At 43.4% G+C, this 23,326-nt stretch overlaps 2 protein-coding genes across 2 annotated transcripts in view; one reads left to right on the forward strand and one right to left on the reverse strand.

The window, feature by feature from the left end:
- LOC113936285 (NACHT, LRR and PYD domains-containing protein 2) overlaps positions 1-9,771 on the reverse strand; it is a 43,557-nt gene extending 33,786 nt beyond the window's left edge. Inside the window, exons 1-3 of the mRNA XM_035724921.1 lie at positions 9,748-9,771; positions 8,792-8,846; positions 7,049-7,100 (exon numbers count right to left, since the gene is read on the reverse strand). Coding sequence (XP_035580814.1) covers positions 7,049-7,100; positions 8,792-8,846; positions 9,748-9,771 — 131 coding nt within the window. The remainder of the gene's footprint in view (positions 1-7,048; positions 7,101-8,791; positions 8,847-9,747) is intronic.
- Positions 9,772-10,998: 1,227 nt separating this feature from the next.
- Positions 10,999-23,326, forward strand: part of LOC113936284 (NACHT, LRR and PYD domains-containing protein 2) — a 40,334-nt gene continuing 28,006 nt past the window's right edge. Inside the window, 5 exon segments of the mRNA XM_035724922.1 lie at positions 10,999-11,278; positions 15,993-16,067; positions 16,217-16,381; positions 16,384-17,602; positions 17,604-17,807. Coding sequence (XP_035580815.1) covers positions 10,999-11,278; positions 15,993-16,067; positions 16,217-16,381; positions 16,384-17,602; positions 17,604-17,807 — 1,943 coding nt within the window.

Below are 23,326 nucleotides of genomic sequence, written 5' to 3' on the forward strand. Positions count from 1 at the left end.
AATCCAATCTAGATAATCTAATAGCTAGGGTAAGTGAGGCAGAACGAATAAGCAACCTGGAAGACAATTTAATAGATAAAAAGGGAAAAGAGGAGGCCAGGGAAAAACAACTCAGAATCCATGAAAAAAGAATCAGAGAAATAAGTGACACCATGAAGCGTTCCAATGTCAGAATAATTGGAATCCCAGAGGGAGGGGAGAGAGAGACAACTAGAAGATGTATTTGAGCAAACTGTAGCTGAGAACTTCCCTAATCTGGGGAATGAAACAAACATTCGTGTCCTAGAGTCAGAGAGGACCCCTCCCAAGATCAAGGAAAACAGGCCAACACCCCAGCATGTAATAGTAAAACTTGCAAATCTTAGAACCAAGGAAACCATCTTAAGGGCAGTTAGGGGGAAGCGATTCCTTCAGTACAGAGGGAGGAACATCAGAATAACGTCACACATATCCACAGAGACCTGACAAGCCAGAAAGGCCTGGCAAGACATATTCAGGGTACTAAATGAGAAGAACATGCAGACAAGAATACTTTATCCGGTAAGGCTGTCATTTAGAATGGATGGAGAGATGCAGAGCTTCCAAGACCGGCAGAAAATGAAAGGATATGTGAACACTAAGCCAGCCCTGCAAGAAATATTAAGGGGGGTTCTGTAAAAGGAGAAAGACCCCAAGAGTGATATACAACAGAAATTTACAGGGACAATCTATAAAAACAATGTCTTCACAGGCAACATGATGACAATTCATATTTTTCAATAATCACTCTCAACGTGAATGGACTAAATGCTCCCATAAATGGCATAGGGTTGCAGATTGGATAAAAAGACAGGACCCATCCATATGCTGTCTACAAGAGACTCATTTGGAACCTAAAGATACATCCAGACTGAAAGTGAAGGGATGGAGATCCATCTTCCATGCCAGCAGACCTCAAAAGAAAGCTGGGATAGCAATTCTTATAGCAGACAAATTAGATTTTAAACTAAAGTCTGTAATTAGAGACACAGAAGGACACTATGTCATTCTTAAAGGGTCTATCCAACAAGACCTAACAATTGTAAATATCTATGCCCCCAACATGGAAGCAGCCATCTACATAAGAAGCCAACAGTTAACCAAAATAGTCATATTGATAACAACACGTTAATTGTAGGAGACCTCAATACTCCACTCTCAGCAACAGACAGATCATCTAAGCAGAAAATCAACAAAGAAACAAGAGCTTTGAATGACACATTGGACCAGATGGACCTCATAGATATATACAAAACATTCCACCCTAAAACAACAGAATGCTCATTCTTCTCAAGCTCACATGGAACTTTCTCCAGAATAGACCATATACTGGGTCACAAATCAGGTCTCAACTGATACCAAAAGATTGAGATTATTCCCTGCATATTCTCAGACCACAATGCTTTAAAACTGGAACTCGATCACAATAAAAAATATGGCAGAAATTCAAACACTTGGAAGCTAAAGACCACCCTGCTAAAGAATGTTTGGGTCAACCAGGAAATCAAAGAAGAACTTAAACAGTTCATGGAAACCAATGAGAACAAAAACACATCGGTCCAAAACCTATGGGATACTGCAACGGCGGTCCTAAGGGGAAGATACATAGCCATCCAAGCCTCACTCAAAAAAATAGAAAAATCCCGAATTCACCAACTCTACATCTTAAAGAACTAGAGAAAAAGCAACAAATGATGCCTAAGCTACACATTAGAAGAGAAATAATTAAGATTAGAGCAGAGATCAATGAATTAGAAACCAGAAACACAGTAGAGCAGATCAACGAAACTAGAAGTTGGTTCTTTGAAAGAATTAATAAGATCAATAAACCACTGGCCAGACTTATCCAAAAGAAAAGAGAAAGGACCCACATTAATAAAATTATGAATGAAAGGGGAGAGATCACGACTAACACCAAGGACATAGAAACAATTATTAGAAATTATTATCAACAACTATATGCCAATAAACTGAGCAATCTGGATGAAATGGATGCCTTCCTGCAAACCTATAAGCTGCCAAGACTGAAACAGGAAGAAATTGACAACCTGAATAGGCCAATAACCAGTAACGAGATTGAAGCAGTGATCAAAAACCTCCCAAAAAACAAGAGTCTAGGGCCTGATGGATTCCCTGGAGAATTCTACCAAACATTCAAAGAAGAAATAATACCTATTCTCCTGAAGCTGTTTCAAAAATAGAAACAGAAGGATAACTTCCAAACTCATTCTATGAGGCCAGCATTACCTTAATCCCCAAACCAGGCAAAGACCCCATCAAAAAGGAGAATTTCAAACTGATATCCCTGATGAATATGGATTCCAAAATCCTCAACAAAATCCGAGCTAATAGGATCCAACAATACATTAAAAGGATCATCCACCACGACCAAGTGGGAATATTCCTGGGATGCAAGGGTGGTTCAACATTCGCAAATCAATCAATGTGATAAAACACATTAATAAGAGGAGGGAGAAGAACCATATGGTCCTCAAAATTGATGCAGAAAAAGCATTTGACAAAATACAACATCCTTTCCTGATTAAAACTCTTCAGAGTATAGAGATGGAGGGAACATTCCTCAATTTCATAAAATCCATCTATGAAAAACCCACAGCGAATATCATCCTCAATGGGGAAAAGCTGAGAGCCTTTCCCTTAAGATCAGGAACACATCAAGGATGCCCACTCTCGCCACTATTCAACATAGTACTAGAAGTCCTAGCAACAGCAATCAGACAACAAAAAGAAATAAAAGGTATTCAAATTGGCAAAGAAGAAATCAAACTCTCTCTTTTCGCAGACGACGTGATACTTTATGTGGAAAACCCAAAAAACTCCACCCCCAAATTACTAGAACTCATACAGCAATTCAGTAATGTGGCAGGATACAAAATCAATGCACAGAAATCAGTTGCTTTCTTATACACGAACAACACAACTGTAGAAAGAAATTAGAGAAATGATTCCATTTACAATAACACCAAAAAACCTCAGAATAAACCTAACCAAAGAGGTAAAGGATCTATACTCTAGGAACTATAGAATACTCATGAAAGAAATTGAGGAAGACACAAAAAGAAGGAAAAATATTCCATGCTCAGGGATCAGAAGAATAAACATTGTTAAAATGTCTATGCTACCGAGAGCAATCTATACCTTCAATGCCATCCCGATCAAAATTCCAATGACATTTTGCAAAGTGCTGGAACAAACAATCCTAAAATTTGTATGGAATCAGAAAAGACCCCGAATTGCCAAGGAAATGTTGAAGAAGAAAAACAAAGCTGGGGCACCTGGGTGGCTCAGATGGTTAAGCGTCTGCCTTCGGCTCAGGTCATGATCCCAGAGTCCTGGGATCGAGTCCCGCATCGGGCTCCCTGCTCCTTGGGAGCCTGCTTCTCCCTCTGCCTCTCTCTCTCTCTCTCTCTCTCTCTCTCTCTCTCTCATGAATAAATAAATAAAAATCTTTAAAAAAAAAAGAAAAAGCTGGGAGCATCACGTTGCCCAATTTCAAGCTATATTACAAAGCAGTGATCACCAAGACAGCATGGTACTGGCACAAAAACTGACATATAGACCAATGGAACTGAATAGAGAGCCCAGATGTGGACCCTCAACTCTATGGTCAAATAATCTTCGACAAAGCAGGAAAAAATACGCAATGGAAAAAAGACAGTCTCTTCAATAAATGGTGTTGGGAAAATTGGACAGCCACATGCAGAAGAATGAAACTCGACCATTCTCTAACACCATACACAAAGATAAACTCAAAATGGATGAAAGACCTCGATGTGAGACAGGAATCCATCAAAATCCTAGAGGAGAACATAGGCAATAACCTCTTTGACATCAGCCACAGCAACTTCTTTCAAGATACATCTCCAAAAGCTAGTGAAACAAAAGCAAAAATGAACTTTTGGGACTTCATCAAGATAAAAGCTTCTGCACAGCAAAGGAAACAGTCCACAAAACAGGGAGGCAACCCACAGAATGGGAGGAGATATTTGCAAATGACACTACAAAGGGCTTGTATCCAAGATCTATAAAGAACTGCTCAAACTCAACACCCAAAAAACAAATAATCAAGTCCAAAAATGGGCAGGAGATATGAAAAGACACTTCTCTGAAGAAGACATACAAATGGCTAACAGACACATGAAAAAATGTTCATCATCATTAGCCGTCAAGGAAACTCAAATCAAAACCATATTGAGATACCACCTTACACCAATTAGAATGGCAAAAATGGACAGGGCAAGAAACAACAAATGTTGGAGAGGTTGTGGAGAAGGGGGAACCCTCTTACACTGTTGGTGGGAATGCAAGTTGGTACAGCCACTTTGGAAAACAGTGTGGAGGTGCCTCAAAAAATTAAAAATAGAGCTACCCTATGACCCAGCAATTGCACTTCTGGGTATTTACCCCAAAGACACAGATGTAGTGAAAAGAAGGGCCCTATGCATCCCAATGTTCATAGCAGCAATGTCTGCAATAGCCAAACTGTGGAAAGAGCCAAGATGCCCTTCAACAGATGAATGGATAAAGAAGATGTGGTCCATATATACAATGGAATATTACTCAACCATCAGAAAGGATGAATACCCCACTTTTACATCAACATGGATGGAACTGGAGGAGATGATGCTAAGTGAAATAAGTCAAGCAGAGAAAGTCAATTATCATATGGTTTCACTTATTTGTGGAACATAAGGAATAGCAAGGAGGACATTAGGAGAAGGAAGGGAAAAATGAAGGGGGGGAAATCGGAGGGGGAGATGAACCATGAGAGACTATGGACTCTGAGAAACAAACAGGGTTTTAGAGGGGAGGGGGGTGGGGGGGATGGGTTAGCCCAGTGATGGGTATTAAGGAGGGCACGTACTGCATGGAGCACTGGGTGTTATACAAAAACAATGGATCATGGATCACCACATCAAAAACTAATGATGTATTGTATGGTGACTAACATAACATAATAAAATTAAAAAAAAAAACTCAAACTCAACACCCAAAAAACAAATAATCAAATCAAAAAAGGGGCAGAAAGGGGCGCCTGGGTGACTCAGTCGTTAAGCGTCTGCCTTTGGCTCAGGTCATGATCCCCGGGTCCTGGGATCGAGCCCCGCATCGGGCTCCCTGCTCCACGGGAAGCCTGCTTCTCCCTCTCCCACTCCCCCTGCTTGTGTTCCCTCTCTCACTATCTCTGTCTCTCTGTCAAATAAATAAATAAAATCATTTTTAAAAAATGGGCAGAAGATTGTGCACTGTTGAATCACAGATCTGTACTTCTGAAACAAATAACGCAACATATTTTAAGAAAAGAGAAAAAGAAGAAGATAGCAGGAGAGGAAGAATGAAGGGGAGTAAGTCAGAGGGGGAGACGAACCATGAGAGATGATGGACTCTGAAAAACAAACTGAGGGTTCTAGAGGGGAGGAGGGTAGGGGGATGGGTTAGCCTGGTGATGGGTATTAAAGAGGGCACATTCTGCATGGAGCACTGGGTGTTATGAACAAACAATGAATCATGGAACACTACATCAAAAACTAATGATGTAATATATGGTGATTAACATAACAATAAAAAATTTAAAAAATGGGCAGAAGATATGAAAAGACACTTCTCTGAAGAGGACATACAAATGGCTAACAGACACATGAAAAAATGTTCATCATCATTAGCCATCAGGGAAATTCAAATCAAAACCACATTGAGATACCACCTTACACCAGTTAGAATGGCAAAAATGGACAGGACAAGAAACAACAAATGTTGGAGAGTTTGTGGAGAAGGGGGAACCCTCTTACACTCTTGGGGGGAATGCAAGTTGCTACAGGCACTTTGGAATACAGTGTGGAGTTTCCTCAAAAATTTAAAAATAGAGCTACCCTATGACCTAGCAATTGCACTCCTAGGTATTTACCCCAAAGACGCAGATGTAGTAAAAAGAAGGGCCATATGCACCCCAATGTTCATAGCAGCAATGTCCGCAATAGCCACACTGTGGAAGGAGCCAAGATGCCCTTCAACAGATGAATGGATAAAGGAGATGTGGTCCATGTATACAATGGAATATTACTCAGCCATCAGAAAGGACAAATACCCAACTTTTACATCAACATGGATGGGACTGGAGGAGATGATGCTAAGTGAAAAAAGTCAAGCAGAGAAAGTCAATTATCATATGGTTTCACTTATTTGTGGAACATCAGGAACAGCAGGGAGGACATTAGGAGAAGGAAGGGAAAAATGAAGGGGGGGAATCGGAGGGGGAGATGAACCATGAGAGACTATGGACTCTGAGGAACAAACTGAGGGTTCTAGAGGGGAGGGGGGTGGGGGGATGGGTTAGCCCAGTGATGGGTATTAAGGAGGGCACGTACTGCATGGAGCACAGGGTGTTATACAAAAACAATAGATCGTGGATCACCACATCAAAAACTAATGAGGTATTGTATGGTGACATAATAAAATTTAAAAAAATTTTCAAAAACTTTGAACACTAAAATTTTGAAGTTATTTATGTATCTACAAAAATTAATATTGTCAGTGTAAAACTGATGAACTTGGCTATTGATATACCTTTTGTATTTACATGTCACTTATATTTAACGTGAAATGTGGGTGGACTTTTAAATATCTGGTATGACAGAACAGGGCAGCTATTCACAGCTGAAGGCTTTGAGCAGTGCTTTTCAAGATAGGCTGCAATAACAATCATCTGGGGTTCTTTATTTTTTAATTTAAATTCAATTAGCCAACATATAATACATCATTAGTCTCAGATGTAGTGTTCAATTTATCAGTTGCATATAACACCCAGTGCTCATCACATCACATGCCCTCCTTAATGCCCATCCCCCAATTACCATCTGGGGATCTTTAAAGAAACCCAATGTCTGGGCAGCCCCAATCTGATTCATAAATCAGAATCTCTGGGAACGGATACTTTGAAATGATGCCCCAGGGTGGTGGGTTCTATAGGCAGACAAGGTTAACCTCTAGTCTAGGAGAAGGTGAGGCTCACCCTCGGGAAATGGCCTCCACCTGTGGATGCAGGGCGTTCTCTGCAAAGGCTCCTAAGAGCCAATCACAGAGCTTGGGTCTGGAGCAACTCCTATATAGGAGGCTTTATGTGTCTGCAGCACTCACAGTCAGAGAGGAGGTCTAGGGCTGGGGAGGTGAGTAACGTTCCCGCTTCTTTACTTCATTTCTCCATTTCTTTTTTCAACTGTTCAGTCTCTACAATAAAAATTTCTCCTCCCTTTCTTTGAATGTTTGGGTGTCACACCTTTGAGGGTTATTGGGGAGATTTCAAGTGAAACTCCTTTTTGTGCAAAGGTTTCTCTCTCTCGAGTTGAGTTTCTAGAAGCAGCATTCTATGCCCATATACCCAAGAATTTTGTGCATTTTTTATTCATTGCAATCTAGTTGCTTGTCCTACTGTTCTCCTGAAATTGCTCTTCTTAAGATTTTGTCTGCGAAATGCGAAGGATATTTTTTGGTCCTTCTCTGACAAGTCTCCAAAATGTAGCCGAATTGTTTTCCTACTAAATATGTTTTGCAAATAAAATGCATGCTAATTAAAGACTAAGGCTGGCAATAAGAATCCTCCATTGCATTGCATTGTTAATACGACTGCAGAATGTTTGGGTATATATATATACTATTTCCATATAAGATTCTCTTCGTTGCTGCAGTTCTAAACAACATTGCAAGTGTAACTTTTCTCTTTCCACTGTAATTATACAGTGAATATTGTATAATGATCACCAGCCGTGAAAATCCGTCAGGTTTTGACACAATTTGCTGAATCTGTCTGCTGGCTTAACAGAATACTTTAGTCTGTCTTTAGTTGATTTTACTCTTCTGAATTGTCCTTATTTTTTCTGTATAATTATTGTAGCCTTTAGAGTGGCATCTATTTGAATCAATTAGAGGAATCAAGATCATGGGTTCTGGGATAAGACTGCTTTTGAGTAGAATACTGTCTTCAACACTTAACAGCTGGGTGAGAATTGGCACGCAACCTCTGTAAATTCCTCTTCTCTGCCTTTTTAAGGATCATTTTTACCCAATGACCCCATCCAATTCTTTCAACAGGGCTAAATTATATGCTGAACACCTGGCTTGATTGGCCTATAAATGGCACTTGGGCGGGGGACATTGACATCATCCCTTTTAAAAAAGGAAGACCTGGGCGCCTGGGTGGCTCAGTTGGTTAAGCGACTGCCTTCGGCTCAGGTCATGATCCTGGAGTCCGGGATCGAGTCCCGCATCGGGCTCCCTGCTCGGCGGGGAGTCTGCTTCTCCCTCTGACCCTCTTCCTTCTTCCCTCTCGTGCTTTCTATCTCTCATTCTCTCTCTCTCTCTCAAATAAATAAATAAAATCGTTAAAAAAAAAAGAAATAAAAATAAAAAAGGAAGACCTATGAAATCTGTTGGTAAATGTGACCTGAAGTCAAATTTGAGGAGACCATAGGGCCAGGAAGGACTCTGCAGACTGGGGTGGGGGAGCGGGAACCAAGATGTTGAGGATCTCAAGCAGTGGCTCTCTGCCTTCAGAGGGAGGAAGGGAGCTGGGCAGGGAGGATCATAGTTGCTTATTAATATGAAAAGAAACACTAGAAAAATGTCCTTCCTTTTAAACTGGCATAAGACTTCAGGCAGCTCATAAATACCTCAAAATGTTAGGTGGTTTTTTCCCTTGTATTTAGTTCTTTAGTCCATTTTGAGTTAGTTTTTGTAATGTGTGACTATTTATGGGAACCTTCCAGGACAGGCAAATCCATGGAGACGGGAAACAGACTGGTGGTGGCCAGGGTCTGCGGGGAAGGGAGAATGGGGAGCAAGTGTTTAATGGGTATGGGGTTTCCTTTTGGGGGGATGAAAGTGTCTGGAACTAATCCAAGGTGGTGGTTACACAACACTGTGAATGTCCTAAATGCCATTGAACTGTTCACTTAAAATGGTTAATGGTTAATTTTACGTGAATGTTACCTTAAGAAAAGAGAAATCTATGCTTACATGGACAAAGAAAGTTGAATGGTCAAGAAGATTGGTTTCAAACCCAATACAAACAGAATTATTAGCTGTGTGTTCCAGCAGCCTTGGTATCTGTGGAAGGGGGGGACATGTCTCTACAGAGTAGGATGTGGACACCTGTGATGCTTCATTTGAGTTCATCCCTCACACCAAGGTCTGGAGCAGATGCAGGTTCTGCAGGCTAATTCCCCAGGGTCCAGCTTCCCTCTTGCAGCTCTACTGCAACTTCCCAATTGCAGGTACCCTCTCCACGTGCCTGGCAGGGTGGAGGAACAAAGGTCAAAGGCCACTCAGCTGTTTCTGCCCTCTCTTTATCAGGACAAAAATAACATTCTAGAAAGCCCCACCGAAAAGGCTTAAGCTGATTTCACTGGCTAGCAATGTTCCTTGAGTGCTCTTGGCTGAAACATGGTTTTGTGAACGGAGTTGGTGACGAAGAAGCAGGTAGAGTGGGCGTGCACCTCAGGAACACAGTGGAGGTCTGACCTGGTCGGCCTCAGCACAAATCTTGGTGACTGCCCACCCATTGACCCCCACCTCCTTGGATCTGCCCCACTTGTCCTTGCTGTGCTGGGAGCTGAGTTCCACATCTCTCCCCTACCTCCAAACCCTAGCAGCAGCTCCCTCTCTCCAATAAAGCCTTCCTTACCATCTTCAAGGGTCGTGAAAAGTTTCCTTTACCAGCTTCTTGGTGTGGCTCTCCATCTTCCGCATGCAGCAAGAGAAAGTGCTTCTGTGTATAAGTCAGATTATGTGGCATCCCTGCTAGAAACCTCAGACCTGCTTCCTGTTATACCTGGAATCAAATTTTTAAAATCCAAATATAACTAGCCACTGCCTTCATGATCAGAGATCTGACCCTAGGGTATGAGTCCCATCCTGTGTTCATCTGTTTCAATGAGTGCCCATGCTGAACTCCACTCAGTCCCGAGCTTTAATACTCATTCACTCTGCTTAGACTTTACCCCCCACAAAACTCTCACAGCTAGTAGCTCCTTGTCTTCATGTTCTCAATGACCTATTTCCTCTGAGAAAATGTCCATGCTCATGTGATGTAAAATCTGCCTCATTCTGCTTCTGTATCATACTGTCTTCATATTTTTATGTCACTTGTTTCTGTTTGAATTGATCTGTGAAATGTCTGCTTCTCGCACCCTATACGTGTACCCAAATTGAGTATAAACCCCAAGTGGGCAGGGTTCTTACCCATCTTTGTAACTGTCCCTTTAGTTCTAAAATTGTTCCTGGCACCCAACGGGAAATTTTTTTGAATAAACTAGTGCCCATGGCCGTTTAATGAGGTGGGTGATGGCATACTTGTTTTACAACTGGAAATCTGGCCATTGGACCCTTGACTCAAATGCTCATCTGTTCAATGAATAGAATTTCAAACCCATGTCTGTTGAGGTTAGGAAATAACTCTTTGTAAGCAATGGCAAATTGAAAAAGTGTACCATCCAACTGCTTGGTGAGTCTCTGTTGAGATATTTTCAACTTGAGACCGTTTTGTAGTCAAGGTCCATAAACATACTAAGACAACAACATGTCAGGTTGTTCTAGAGAGCTAAAGTGAGTAGTTCTCATTAGCTCATTTGTACACCAAATTTACTAAAAATTAACATGATCTGCTAGGTTCAGAAGATGCCTCTGCATGGACTTCCTACCTATCGTCAGGGATTTGCACACTCTCAAAAGAGTCCCAGACTCTCAAAATGGGAACCGCTGTGTCAAGGCAAAAACTAGGGGAGTTTTGTGTGAATTTTTCCTATCTTGGAGAGTTGGTTCCTAAAGCAGCAGGTCAGGAGTGAGAATTGCCCAGTTTCTGGCACAGAAGCAACCAGTATTTAAGACAGGAATACCAATTTGCTGTCTCTTTCATTTCTCTCCTTACTTCTTTAATGCCCAAAGCTTGGATCTCTCATGCAGGGTGAGATGGAACCTTCTGCACAGCTGGGTTTCAGCCTGCAGCCCCTCCTGGAGCAGCTCAGCCAGGATGAGCTGAGCCAGTTCAAGTCTCTGTTGAGGCCCCTTTCCCTGCAAGATGAGTTACAGCACATCCCTGAGACAGAGGTAGAGGAGGCCGATGGGAAGCAACTGGCAGAAATTCTCACCAATCACTGCCCCAGCCTCTGGGTAGAGATGGTGACCATCCAGGTCTTTGACAAGATGAACCGAACAGATCTGTCTGAGAGAGCAAAGGATGAGATCAGGGGTAAGTAGAAACGAGCCCACACAGTGTCATAGGAGGAAGGAGGAGTAGCCTCCAGGCTTTTACACGTATAGGAATAACATTGAGCCTTGGAGAGGCCACCTGTCCTGAACTCAAATGCTAGACCTTCATAAAGTCTGGTGGCATCTCTCATTCTAGCTATTTCTACTCCGTCCAGGTATTGTATACCTTCCCTGGTCTCCTCAGTCTATATCCCTTCTCTTTTCTGAGACTGTTCCTGGAGTATATTCTGGATCCCATTCTCTTATACATCCAAGATGTTAAATTATTACACACCTTCTGTTTGGTTTTCAGCTCCCACTCATGTTTCCTTCCACACACTCAGAAACCCCTACCTTCCCTTCGATCAGCCGCACTAATAGCATTTGGGGCTGGGTGAGGAGACATATTTTGCATTGCAGGATATTTAGCAGCATCCCTGGGACCCCAGTGCTAGCATTCCAGCACCTCTACCCATGAGATGCTAGGAGCACAGTCCCCTCACTTGCAACAGCCAAAAATGTCTCTAGGCACTGCCAAATGGCCCCTGAGTAGAGAACAGTGTTTTAGGGCAGTGGCTGTCAACTTTCACCATTCTGGGCAATGTCCTCAGAAGCTTAAATACACTGATGTCCAGAACTGGTCACCAGAGACTCTGATTTAGCTAAATGATCTGTGTCTCCCCTAGGTGTGGGGTTCTTGAAAGCTTCTCAGATGATGCCTGTGTGCACCCAAGGTTTTATAATGTCCAGGGCTCTGCTGCCTCACAGAGTGGCCATATGCAGTTAGTACACCCTTGGCACATGGCTGGTTTGATTCAAGCATGCTACAAGGCTAGAATACACATGGGCTTTTAACTGCATGCTTTTATGTACCATCTCATGAGCAACTCTTACACTGACTACACATCTAAGTGTTAGCATTTTAGATACATAAAAATTATGAAAATGAGTTGTACCTCTTTATACCTTTCATAATGTGGCTACTAGAAAATACAAAATTACATAGGTAGCTTGCTTTTGTGACAGGTGTTATATTTGTTTTGGAGAGCACTCTGCTCTAGAGGACCTTTTCTGTCTTCCTCTTTGGCAAGGGTATTCAAAACGGCTCTGCCTTACCTACAATTTTCTTTTTCCTTAAAAAAAAAAGACCAGTTTTATTCCAGCAAGGGATCTGTTTTTAGTTTAATATTCCCTGTCTTCAATGGACAGGTGAGGGTTTTCACTCAAACTTCATTATTCATAAACGAAGTTTTCTTTGCACACGGCCTACTTATTTGCTTATATGTTGTCTGTGACAGCTTTTGCCCTACAAGGACAGAGATGAGAGGTGTGGCCCGAAAAGCAGGAAATATTTACTGTCTGGCCTTTTGCAGGAGCAAGAAAATTAAGTTTGCTAACCCCAGCCAAAAGGATTTTTGAGTTAGTGATTTTCAACATTCTCTCCTCTCAACATCCCAAATCACCAGTATCCTTAATGACAGGACTTGGGCTCAAGGCAACAGTAAACAGGAGGGTGGTTTGAAGAGCAAAGGCACAACCATTGATAATCTCAACCCCGGATGTCCTGACTTCTACCAATACACAGATGTGTTAAAAGGTTCCACAATGATGACCTAAATAAAGATCAAAGGTAGACTGGTGGTCCATCAGATCTTACATTTGGCAGTACTTAAAGGAATACTGCCTGCTTAAAAAGTTGGTATTCATTCCATTAAGTGTTTGGGCTAAAAGCACAGAATTCTTCGTTCAGAATCCTCCTCTTGGCTTTTATGACATTGTTGCCTTTGCCTTGTTGCTTGTTAAGGATTATTTTTTCTTCCGTTCTTTCAGAATTCTTGTTCTTCTGCCTCATCTTCAAAATGGATGACTGGCTGGCCATTTTACCACTCAGCATCCTGGTCCTGGTAGATATCCCTTGGAGTCTTACTGGCTATTTATGCCTGAAGTCTTTCCAAAGGATAACTTCAGACCAGCATTTTCCCTGAACTTTAGATGCCCACAGCCCATTGCCTCCTGGGAATCTCTTCCAGACTCTCCTAGACTCACCTCTTCTTTATCCAGTGTTGAGCTTAAAGTACTTCCTCTCCTTTCAGGACTCCACCCTGTTCCTATATTCCCTCCCTGGACAGTGTGGTTTTATCTACCTCATCAGAAACCAGGAAATTAATCCATGAAAGCTTTCTGATGCCCTCAAGACAGAGTAATGGGGCACACGTGCTCATTTCTCTCACTGTGTGAACTTGACTGGCGCCACCTAGGATAAATCCACCATGATGAGCACTCTGTGACCTGCAGCCTTCTTGAGCTCCACACCCCCAACACACACACACACACTTTCACAGTCTCTCCTTTTGTTTACACCCTTAAGTACACCCTCAGGGCATAACGTCGTCCTTGACCTGCTCTGGAGATGGGACTGTGGCACACACCCACTCTCACCCCCCTCCTGGGTGGACCCCTGCTCCTACTCCCAGCCTGTAGGGCTAGGAAAGCAGGGTCATGGAGATAGGCTGGTCTTGGAGCTGCCCAAGACACACTTCTATCCCCTTAATAAACCATTTCTTGGGGGCACCCGGGTGGCTCAGTCGTTAAGCATCTTCCTTCAGCTCAAGTCATGATCCCAGGGTCCTGGGATAGAGCCCCTCATCAGGCTCCCTGCTCAGCGGGGATTCTGCTTCTCTCCCCCTCTGCCTGCTGCTCCCCCTGCTTGTGCTCTCTCTCTGTCAAATAAATAAAATTTTTAAACAAACCATTTCTCGTCAAGCTGGACTGGTCAGCCTTTTTCTTCAGTCTTATGGCTCATTGGGCCTTTGGAGATTATTGTGCATACACCTCCCTCCCATGGAACACTCACTGTGTGTTCTCAACTGCATAAGAAGCCACCACAGGAAGCCAGAAGAGGCATGGCAGCCTGAGATCGTGGCCTGACACACTTTAATTTTATCTCCAGTAGCATGTTAAGGTCCTTTTTATGTCATCGGGGCTTAAGTATGAGACCCAGTTGTCAAACATAAGTCTTCTTGAAGTCCCACTCTCTCCCCAGGTAGAAGTTTCAATACTAACCTAGTGACAAGTCTATAATGCCCCCTCTTTCCTCAGGCATCACCAGGACTCCAGAACCAAAATGTGCAAACTTAGAAGAAACCCAACAGTGTGCAGAAGAAAAGGAGCCAGGTTGGTCTTAGAACACCCAGGGTTGGAGCAAGCCAAGTGACACATACCCCACCCCGTTGTGTCCTCTCTGCCCCCACCCTTTGGGAGCTCCATCTCCCCAACCTCATTTTCTCCACTATTTATAATCACCAGTTGTCTCACAGAGAATGCCTTCCTCCCTCACTTAAGAACAAAGCAAGGAAAGGACCATTGGAGAGAACTGGAATTCTTTCAGTTCACAGAAAATTAGTGTACCATACGGAGTTTTTCTTTGATTTTTCAATCTCAGATGTTCAGACTTTAGTAATCTCAACTCCTGGATGAGAAAGTTGAGATGTGCTGTAGGTGGGTGACTCGCCTCAACAGGCACTGTGGTCCGATTAATGTCAGTGAGTTGCTCAAGTCAGCCTGCTGGTATTTTTTGTTAATGACCCTAGTGAAGTACAACCTATGTATCCATAAATTTCAATCATTTTAAATGTGCTACTACTAACTTTCAATAAATGTACAGAGTTTTGCAACCATCACCACTATCTGATTTTACAACATTTACATCAACCCAAAAAGTTCCCTCATGTCCACATGTGGTCACTCCCTGGTCTCTGTCCCCCAGTTCCAGGTAACCCTTACTTTTTTTTTTATTTTTTTATTGTTATCTCTGTGTTAATCACCATACATTACATCATTAGTTTTTGATGTAGTGTTCCATGATTCATTGTTTGTGCATAAAACCCAGTGCTCCACGCAGAACGTGCCCTCTTTAATACCCATCACCAGGCTAACCCATCCCCCCACCCCCTTCCCCTCTAGAACCCTCAGTTTGTTTTTCAGAGTCCATCATCTCTCATTGTTCATAACCCTTTATTTTGTCTCTCTAGACTTGCCTTTTCTGGACACATGTGGTCTTTCCTGTCATCTTTCATCACTTAGCATAATGTTTTTGAGGTTTGTCCGTATTATTGCTTGTATCACTGATTCATCCCTTTTTATTACAGAATAATATTCTATTGTGTGGATATGCCACACTCGATTGTCCGTTCATTGGTGGATGTCTGAATTTTTTCTACTTTGTAACTGCCTTGTATAACGCTGCTATGAACCTTCATGTGCTAGTCTTGGCGTACACACATTTTCATTTACCTTGGGCAGATACTCAGGAATTGTCTGGCATTCCACACAGGCATGACATGACTTATTTACTCAGATACTTGAGCAGCTATAATGGGTTGGGCTGTATGAAGATCTATCTCCTGATATCCTGGTGCACAGTCTAGTCCAGCGGGAAAGATAGACAAGTAGTTTCAATAGATCACGTTGAGTTTTGGTAGAGCAACTAGAACAAATATTTCTTGCTATGGGTCTACAGAGGAGAGGCAGGTGACTTGCTTTAGAAGGTCATTTACTCTGTTCATCTGTATAAACCCGGCCATTGCACCTCCCAGCACACGATATAGACAGAGATTAGATTCTGCACTCCTTGGAGCCTGCTTTAACACCATATCTCTGGTAAAAGAAATTCACATGTATTTGTGTCAAGCTCATTTTTAATTTGTTTTTTGTAGCACTTACACATGTACAGGAAGAAGATGTCAGAAACCCAGAAGAAGCAAAGGAAGTTTTGAAAGGAGAAAAGCCAGGTCTGTATCCTATCTTCCTGGGTGAGCTTGGTGTCAGGTAGTTCTTTGTAAACTTCTCTATTGTCTCTTTCCTACTTAACACGAAGTATTTTTTTTCCTAATGAATAATCAGCTATATCTTTCCTGTCCCCTACCTCCTATCACTGAAGGTAAACAGGATAAATATAGAAGTATTTTCAAAAAGAAGGTCCAGCAAATCTGGAAGAAGAACTTTTGGCCTGGAGCCAGTGAAAACATTCACACTGTCACCCAAAGATATGAGACACTGGTCCCATTTTGTAATCCGAAAATGCTTGCAGGGCCATTTCCACACACGGTGGCCCCACCTGCGCCGGGAAGACCACTCTGGCCAAGAAGTGCATGCTGGACTGGACGCAGGACAACCTCGCACAGACCTGCCCCCGCGCCTTCTACCTCGGCTGCAAGGTGCTCAGCCGCAAGGGGACGTGCTCCTTCGCACAGGTGCTGGCCGAGAGCGCCCCAGACCTGCAGGATGCCCTTCCGCAGGTCCTCGCCCAGGCGCAGAAACTCCTGTTCGTCATTGATGCTTTTGAGGAGCTGCGCGTGCCCTCGGGGGTGGGGGCGCTGGTGCACGACCTGTGTGGCGACTGGAGGACGCAGAGACCTGCGCCTGTCCTCCTGGGGAGCTTGCTGAAGAGAAAGCTCTTACCCACGGCCACCCTACTGGTCACCACGCGGCCCGAGGCCCTGAGGGAGCTGCGGTTCCTGGTGGAGCGCCCACTCTTGGTGGAGATGGAAGGGCTCTCAGAACGCGACAGGAGGGCGTATTTCCTGCGACACTTTGGAGAGGAGGCTCGGGCGCTGCGCGCTTTCCACCTGATGAAGAGCAATGCGGCACTGTTCCGCATGGGCGCGGCGCCCGCGGTGTGCTGGATGGTGTGCACCTGCCTGAGGCTGCAGATGGACGAGGCCGAGGACCCCCGCCCCACCTGCCAGACCGCCACGTCGCTGCTGCTGTGCTTTCTCTGCAGTCGGTTCGCACCGGTGCAGGGCAGCTGCCCGGGTCCACACCTCGCGGCTGCGCTGCGCGCCCTGTGCCTGCTGGCCGCCGAGGGCACGTGGGCGCAGACCTCGGTGTTCGATGGACACGACCTGCGCAGGCTGGGCATGGACGAGTCTGACCTGCGCCCTTTCCTGGACACAAGTATCCTCCAGAAGGGCAGAGACTGTGAGGGCTGCTACTGCTTCGTCCACCTGAGCGTCCAGCAGTTCCTGGCCGCTGCGCTCTACGTTCTGGGCAGCGAGGACCACCAAGACGCGGGGAGCCCCGGCTGGAACATTGGGGGTGTGCAGAGGCTGCTGTCCAAGGAAGAAGGACTCAAGAACCCCCACCTGGCCCCCGTGGGGCGCTTCCTATTCGGCCTCGCCAATGAAAAGAGGGCCAGGGAGCTGGGGACCACGTTTGGCTGCCCGGTGTCCACGGAGGTCAAGCAGGAGCTACTGGAATGCAGAATAAGGTCCGCCGAGAACAGACCCTTCTCGGTGACTGACACGAAGGAAATTTTGTACTGTCTCTGAATCCCAAGAGGAGCTGCTTGTGAAGGAGGCCATGGCCCAGGTCACGGAAGTGTCCCTGCATTTGCAAGATACCTCGGACATGGTGCACGCAGCATTCTGCCTCAAGCATTGTGAAAACTTGCAGAAAATGTGGCTGCGGGTAGAAAAGGGGATGTTCCTGGAGAATGATGCTGCATGGGAATCAGAGGCTCAGGCTGACCGGTAAGGACCTGCCCTGTTCACTCTGTTAGTGTCGCCCTCTTCAGCCTCATCCCCTGCTGCATTAGGAACAGGGCAGAGTGTCCTGCTCCCTGTGGCTTAGGGTCAGAATTTTCTTCTTGCCAGAATTTCTTCTGCCAGCTTGCCATTCAAGGTGGGGAGCACGAAGCTCAGATTAATAGTGGGGTCTTTGGAACCAGACCTTGTTTTGAGACCTGTCTCCTTTTTTCTTTGAGCAATTTTTGCAGATGGTTCTACCTTATTTCAGTCCTCATGTTGGTTGTCTAGGTTGCCCATTTGTATGGGATTGTCCCATTTTGCATGACAGTTGGAAAGGCATTAAAGATGTGAAGTCAGAGGTTGATTCCACAAGGTTTCTGAAAGCTGGCCCCCATCGGTGATCATGGGTACCTGCCTAACACAACTGACACAGTGAAATTACCCCAGTCAGTCATGAGGCTTTTCTATTCTTGATGTAGGCTCAAGTAACATCAGCTCAGCTCATAAAGACTTTCCAAATACTATTTATCACCTGGTGGCTACGTGTAATCTTCCATGTTGAGGAATCCATGTTGAGGATCCTGGTTTCAGAAAATCGTGCTTGAGTGGGATTAGAACTCCAGTCTGCTGGCTTATGAAGTCCTCCTGTCACAACCCAAGACCACTGCTCATGGTCCTGTGTAGGGCCCTCCCCCCTACACACACATACTGACATTCATTTTATCAACTTGCCTCTTCCTCAACCCTAGATTATCATCCAAATTCAGTATCTGAAATCCTCATGCATATTCACGGAGCCAGAATAAAATGCCCTCCTGGCGTTCCTGTTGGAGGTGTCTGTTTTACACATTCCCTTAACTTTCCTTCACATTCCTTCCCCATTTAGCAGAGAGCCATGAACTCAAGTCACCCCAGGGGGTGTTAGGACCATGACAGCTGGGCACAAACATTTCTCCACCTCGCAGATCACCAGGAGTCCACAGACCTTATCCCTTTGTCTGTGTCCGGATTTTGTTTCTTCTCTCATTCAAGCGTTTACACAGGCCCACATGCTGATTTACCTAAATCTTTCTTCTGCAGGAGGGCATCAAAGAGCTGCTTTGAATGAAAATGAGATTGCACGAATAGCCTCCTCTCCCTATCCCATCCAAGATCCCAAGTCAAAATAGTCTCCATTTTTACTTTTTCTTTTTTAACCTTGGTTTGGTTAAAACCAGCAATGGTGCCAACGTTGAAATGACAGGTAATTAACCACAGTTGGGCTGCTTGGTTCTCGGAGCCCCCCATCTGAGAAGAAGGCAACGGATGTCTTTAGGTGTGATTGTGGTCATTCTTATCCAAAACACAAACTGATGCTTTTCATGAACGTTCCTTTCAGGTGCTTTTTGCCACTTTCCTTTCTGCAGGCCCATAGCGTTGCTGGTCTGTAACTCCTGGGATGCTTAAATCACAAGATGCTTTCAGTCAGGTCACTTCCTTAGGTAGAAGGGTGGTAAGGAGCCCGGTCTACATAATGGCTTGATTATCTTACCTTGATAAGACCATTGCACTAACCCTACACAGCCTCAGATTTCTCTCCCCAGAGCATATAGACCATGCTCTTTGAAAGTCACAAACTAGCTTTATAATGGCTTGTCCTCCTCATGTTGCTTCAAGTTCTACAATGAGGTTGTTAATTTTAAATATGTCTTTCACTGAGGCAAGCACCACTAATAAAACCAAAGGTATAACCTCGTCTTAAAACAGCCATGGGCGGGGCGCCTGCATGGCTCAGTCGTTAACCGTCTGCCTTCAGCTCAGGTCATGATCCCAGGGTCCTGGGATCGAGGCCTGCATCGGGCTCCCCGCTCAGCGGGAAGCCTCCTTCTCCCTCTCCCACTCCCCCTGCTTGTGTTCCCTCTCTTGCTGTCTCTCTCTGTCAAATAAATAATCTTAAAAAAAAAAAAAAACAGCCATGGGCACTAGAGGTGACAGAATCTAAGTTCTGTCTGGCTTCTTTTCCTTCCCTTATTTCAAACCACAAAATGTCTACTTTGTGTAGGACTTGCTGTTGAGTCAAATCTACTAATGAAGTTTCTTGCCTTTATAAACTGCTTATTTCTTCTCCCGGCTCTTTTGAAACAGGAAGATATTTACATTGACTCAAATAAAGTTACTCTTCCATTAGTGCCTTTGGAAGAGCAACCCCCAAACACGGTCTTGTGTAGCCTTGCCCATCTGTAGGAGAAAGGACAATTATCCTTCAGAAGACAGAGTGACACGAATGACCAGCCTCACAAGACTTAGAGGCAGAGTGGAATATAAGAAGTCAATTATTCAGATAAATTTTTATGATCTGGAAACCGGATTCCTTGATTTCAAATCAGCTGAGCACGGTTATAGGCTGAGGGATGGAAGATGGTAGGAGGTAACGTAGGTGCTGGGATCTTATTGTCTCACTTTGAGTTCTGTATTAGAACTCTGTTACTATGTGATGATGTACGGTGAGTTAGATACTTTCCTGTGCTTCCATTCCATTACCCTCAAGTAGCCACAGTACCTATCCAGGGTAGTAGGGTTTTGTTTTTTTTTTATTAGTCACCATTCAGTCTATCATTAGTTTTTGATGGAGTGTTCCCTGATTCAATATTTGCGTATAACACCCAGTGCTCATCCCAACATGTGCCCTCCTTAATACCCATCACTGGGCTACCCCATTCCCCACCCCCCCTCCTCTGAAACCCTCAGATTGTTCCCAGAGTCCATAGTCTCTCATGGTTCGTCTCCCCCTCTGATTCTCCCCCCTTCAGTTTTCCCTTCCTTCTCCTAATGTCCTCCTTGCTATTCCTGATGTTCCACAAATAAGTGAAACCATGTGATATTTGACTTTCTCTGCTTGACTTATTTCACGTAGCATCATCTCCTCCATTTCCATCCATGTTGATGCAAATGGTGGGTATTCATCCTTTCTGATGGCTAATATTCCATTGTATATATGAACCACATCTTCTTTATCCATTCTGTTGAAGGCATCTCGGCTCCTTCCACAGTTTGGCTATTGTGGACATTGCTGCTATGAACATTGGGGGGCATGTACCCCTTCTTTTTACTACATCCGTATCTTTGGGCTAAAGACCTAGTAGTGCAATTGCTGGGTCATAGGGTAGCTCTATTTTTAATTTTTTGAGGCATCTCCACACTGTTTTCCAAAGTGGCTGTACCAACTTGCATTCCCACCAACAGTGTAAGAGGGTCCCCCTTTCTCCACAAACTCTCCAACATTTGTTGTTTCTTGCCTTGTCAATTTTTGCCATTCTAACTGGTGTAAGGTGGTATCTCAATGCGGTTTTGATTTGAATTTCCCTGATGGCTAATGATGATGAACATTTTTTCATGTGTCAGCCATTTGTATGTCTTCCTCGGAGAAGTGTCTGTTCATGTCTTCTGCCCATTTTTTGACTTGATTATTTGTTTTTTGGGTGTTGAATTTGAGAAGTTCTTTATAGATCTTGGATACCAGCCCTTTGTCTGTAGTGTCATTTGCAAATATCTCCTCCCATTCTGTGGGTTGCCTCCCTGTTTTGTTGACTGTTTCCTTTGCTGTGCAGAAGTTTTTAACTTGATGAAGTCCCAAAAGTTCATTTTTGCTTTTGTTTCGGTAGCCTTTGGAGATGAATCTTGAAAGAAGTTGCTGTGGCCAATGTCAAAGAGGTTACTGCCTATGTTCCTCTCTAGGATTTTGATGGATTCCTGCCTCACATTGAGGTCTTTCATCCATTTTGAGTTTATCTTTGTGTATGGTGTTAAAGAATGGTCTAGTTTCATTCTTCTCCATGTGGCTGTCCAATTTTCCCAGCACCATTTATTGAAGAGACTGTCTTTTTTCCATTGCGTATTTTCTCCTGCTTTGTCAAAGATTATTTGACCATAGAGTTGAGGGTCCATATCTGGGCTCTTTATTCTGTTCCATTGGTCTATATGTCTGTTTTTGTGCCAGTACCATGCTGTTTTGGTGATCACAGCTTTGTAATGTAGCTTGAAATCAGGCAACATGATGCCTCCGGCTTTGTTTTTCTTTTTCAACATTTCCTTGGTGATTTGGGGTCTTTCCTGATTCCATACAAATTTTAGGATTGTTTGTTCCAGCACTTTGAAAAATGTCATTGGAATTTTGATCAGGATGGCATTGAAGGTATAGATTGCTCTGGGTAGCATAGACATTATAATAATTTTATTCTTCCAATCCATGAGCATGGAATACTTGTCCTTCTTTTTGTGTCTTCCTCAATTTCTTTCATAAGTGTTCTGTAGTTCCTAGAGTATAGATCCTTTACCTCTTTGGTTAGGTTTATTCTGCGGTATCTTATGGTTTTTACTGCTATTGCAAATGGAATCATTTCTCTAATTTCTCTTTCTACAGTTGCATTGTTAGTGTATAAGAAAGCAACTGATTTCTGTGCATTGATTTTTGTATCCTGCCACATTACTGAATTGCTGTGTGAGTTCTAGTAATTTGGGGGTGGAGTCTTTTGGGCTTTCCACATAAAGTATCATGTTGTCTGCAAAAAGAGAGAGTTTGACTTCTTCTTTGCCAATTTGAATACCTCTTATTTCTTTTTGTTGTCTGCTGTTGCTAGGACTTCTAGTACTATGTTGAACAATAGTGGCGAGAGTGGGCATTCTTGACGTGTTCCTGATCTTAAGGGAAAGGCTCTCAGCTTTTCCCCATTGAGGATGATATTCACTCTGGGATTTTCATAGATGGATTTTATGAAATTGAGGAATGTTCCCTCTATCCCTCTATGCTGAAGAGTTTTAATCAGGAAAGGATGTTGTATTTTGTCAAATGCTTTTTCTGCATCACTTGAGAGGATCATATCGTTCTTGTGTTTTCTTTTATTAATGTGTTCTCTCACATTGATTTGTGAATGTTGAACCACTCTTGCATCCCAGGAATAAATCTCACTTGGTCGTGGTGGATGATCCTTTTAATGTATTATTGGATCCTATTAGCTAGGATTTTGTTGATGATTTTGGTATCCATATTCATTAGAGATATCAGTTTGAAATCCTCCTTTTTGATGGAGTCATTGCCTGGTTTGGGGATTAAGGTAATGCTGGCCTCATAGGATAAGTCTGGAAGCTTTCCTTCTGTTTTTATTTTTTGAAACAGCTTCAGTAGAATATGTATTATTTCTTCTTTGAATGTTTGGTAGAATTCCCCAGGGAATCCTTCAGGCCCTGGACTCTTGTTTTTTGGAAGGTTTTTGATCACTGCTTCAATCTTGTTACTGATTATTGGCCTATTCAGGTTGTCAATTCCTTCCTGTTTCAGTCTTGGGCGTTTTATAGGTTTTCAGAAAGGCATCCATTTCATCCAGATTGCTCAGTTTATTGGCATATAGTTGTTGATAATAATTTCTAATAATTGTTTCTATGTCCTTGGTGTTAGTTGTGATCGCTCCCCTTTTATTCATAATTTTATTAATTTGGGTCCTTTCTCTTTTCTTTTGGATAAGCCTGGCCAGGAGTTTATCGATCTT

Source organism: Zalophus californianus, chromosome 17 (genome assembly GCF_009762305.2).
Source record: "Zalophus californianus isolate mZalCal1 chromosome 17, mZalCal1.pri.v2, whole genome shotgun sequence".
NCBI classification, from domain to species: domain Eukaryota; kingdom Metazoa; phylum Chordata; class Mammalia; order Carnivora; family Otariidae; genus Zalophus; species Zalophus californianus.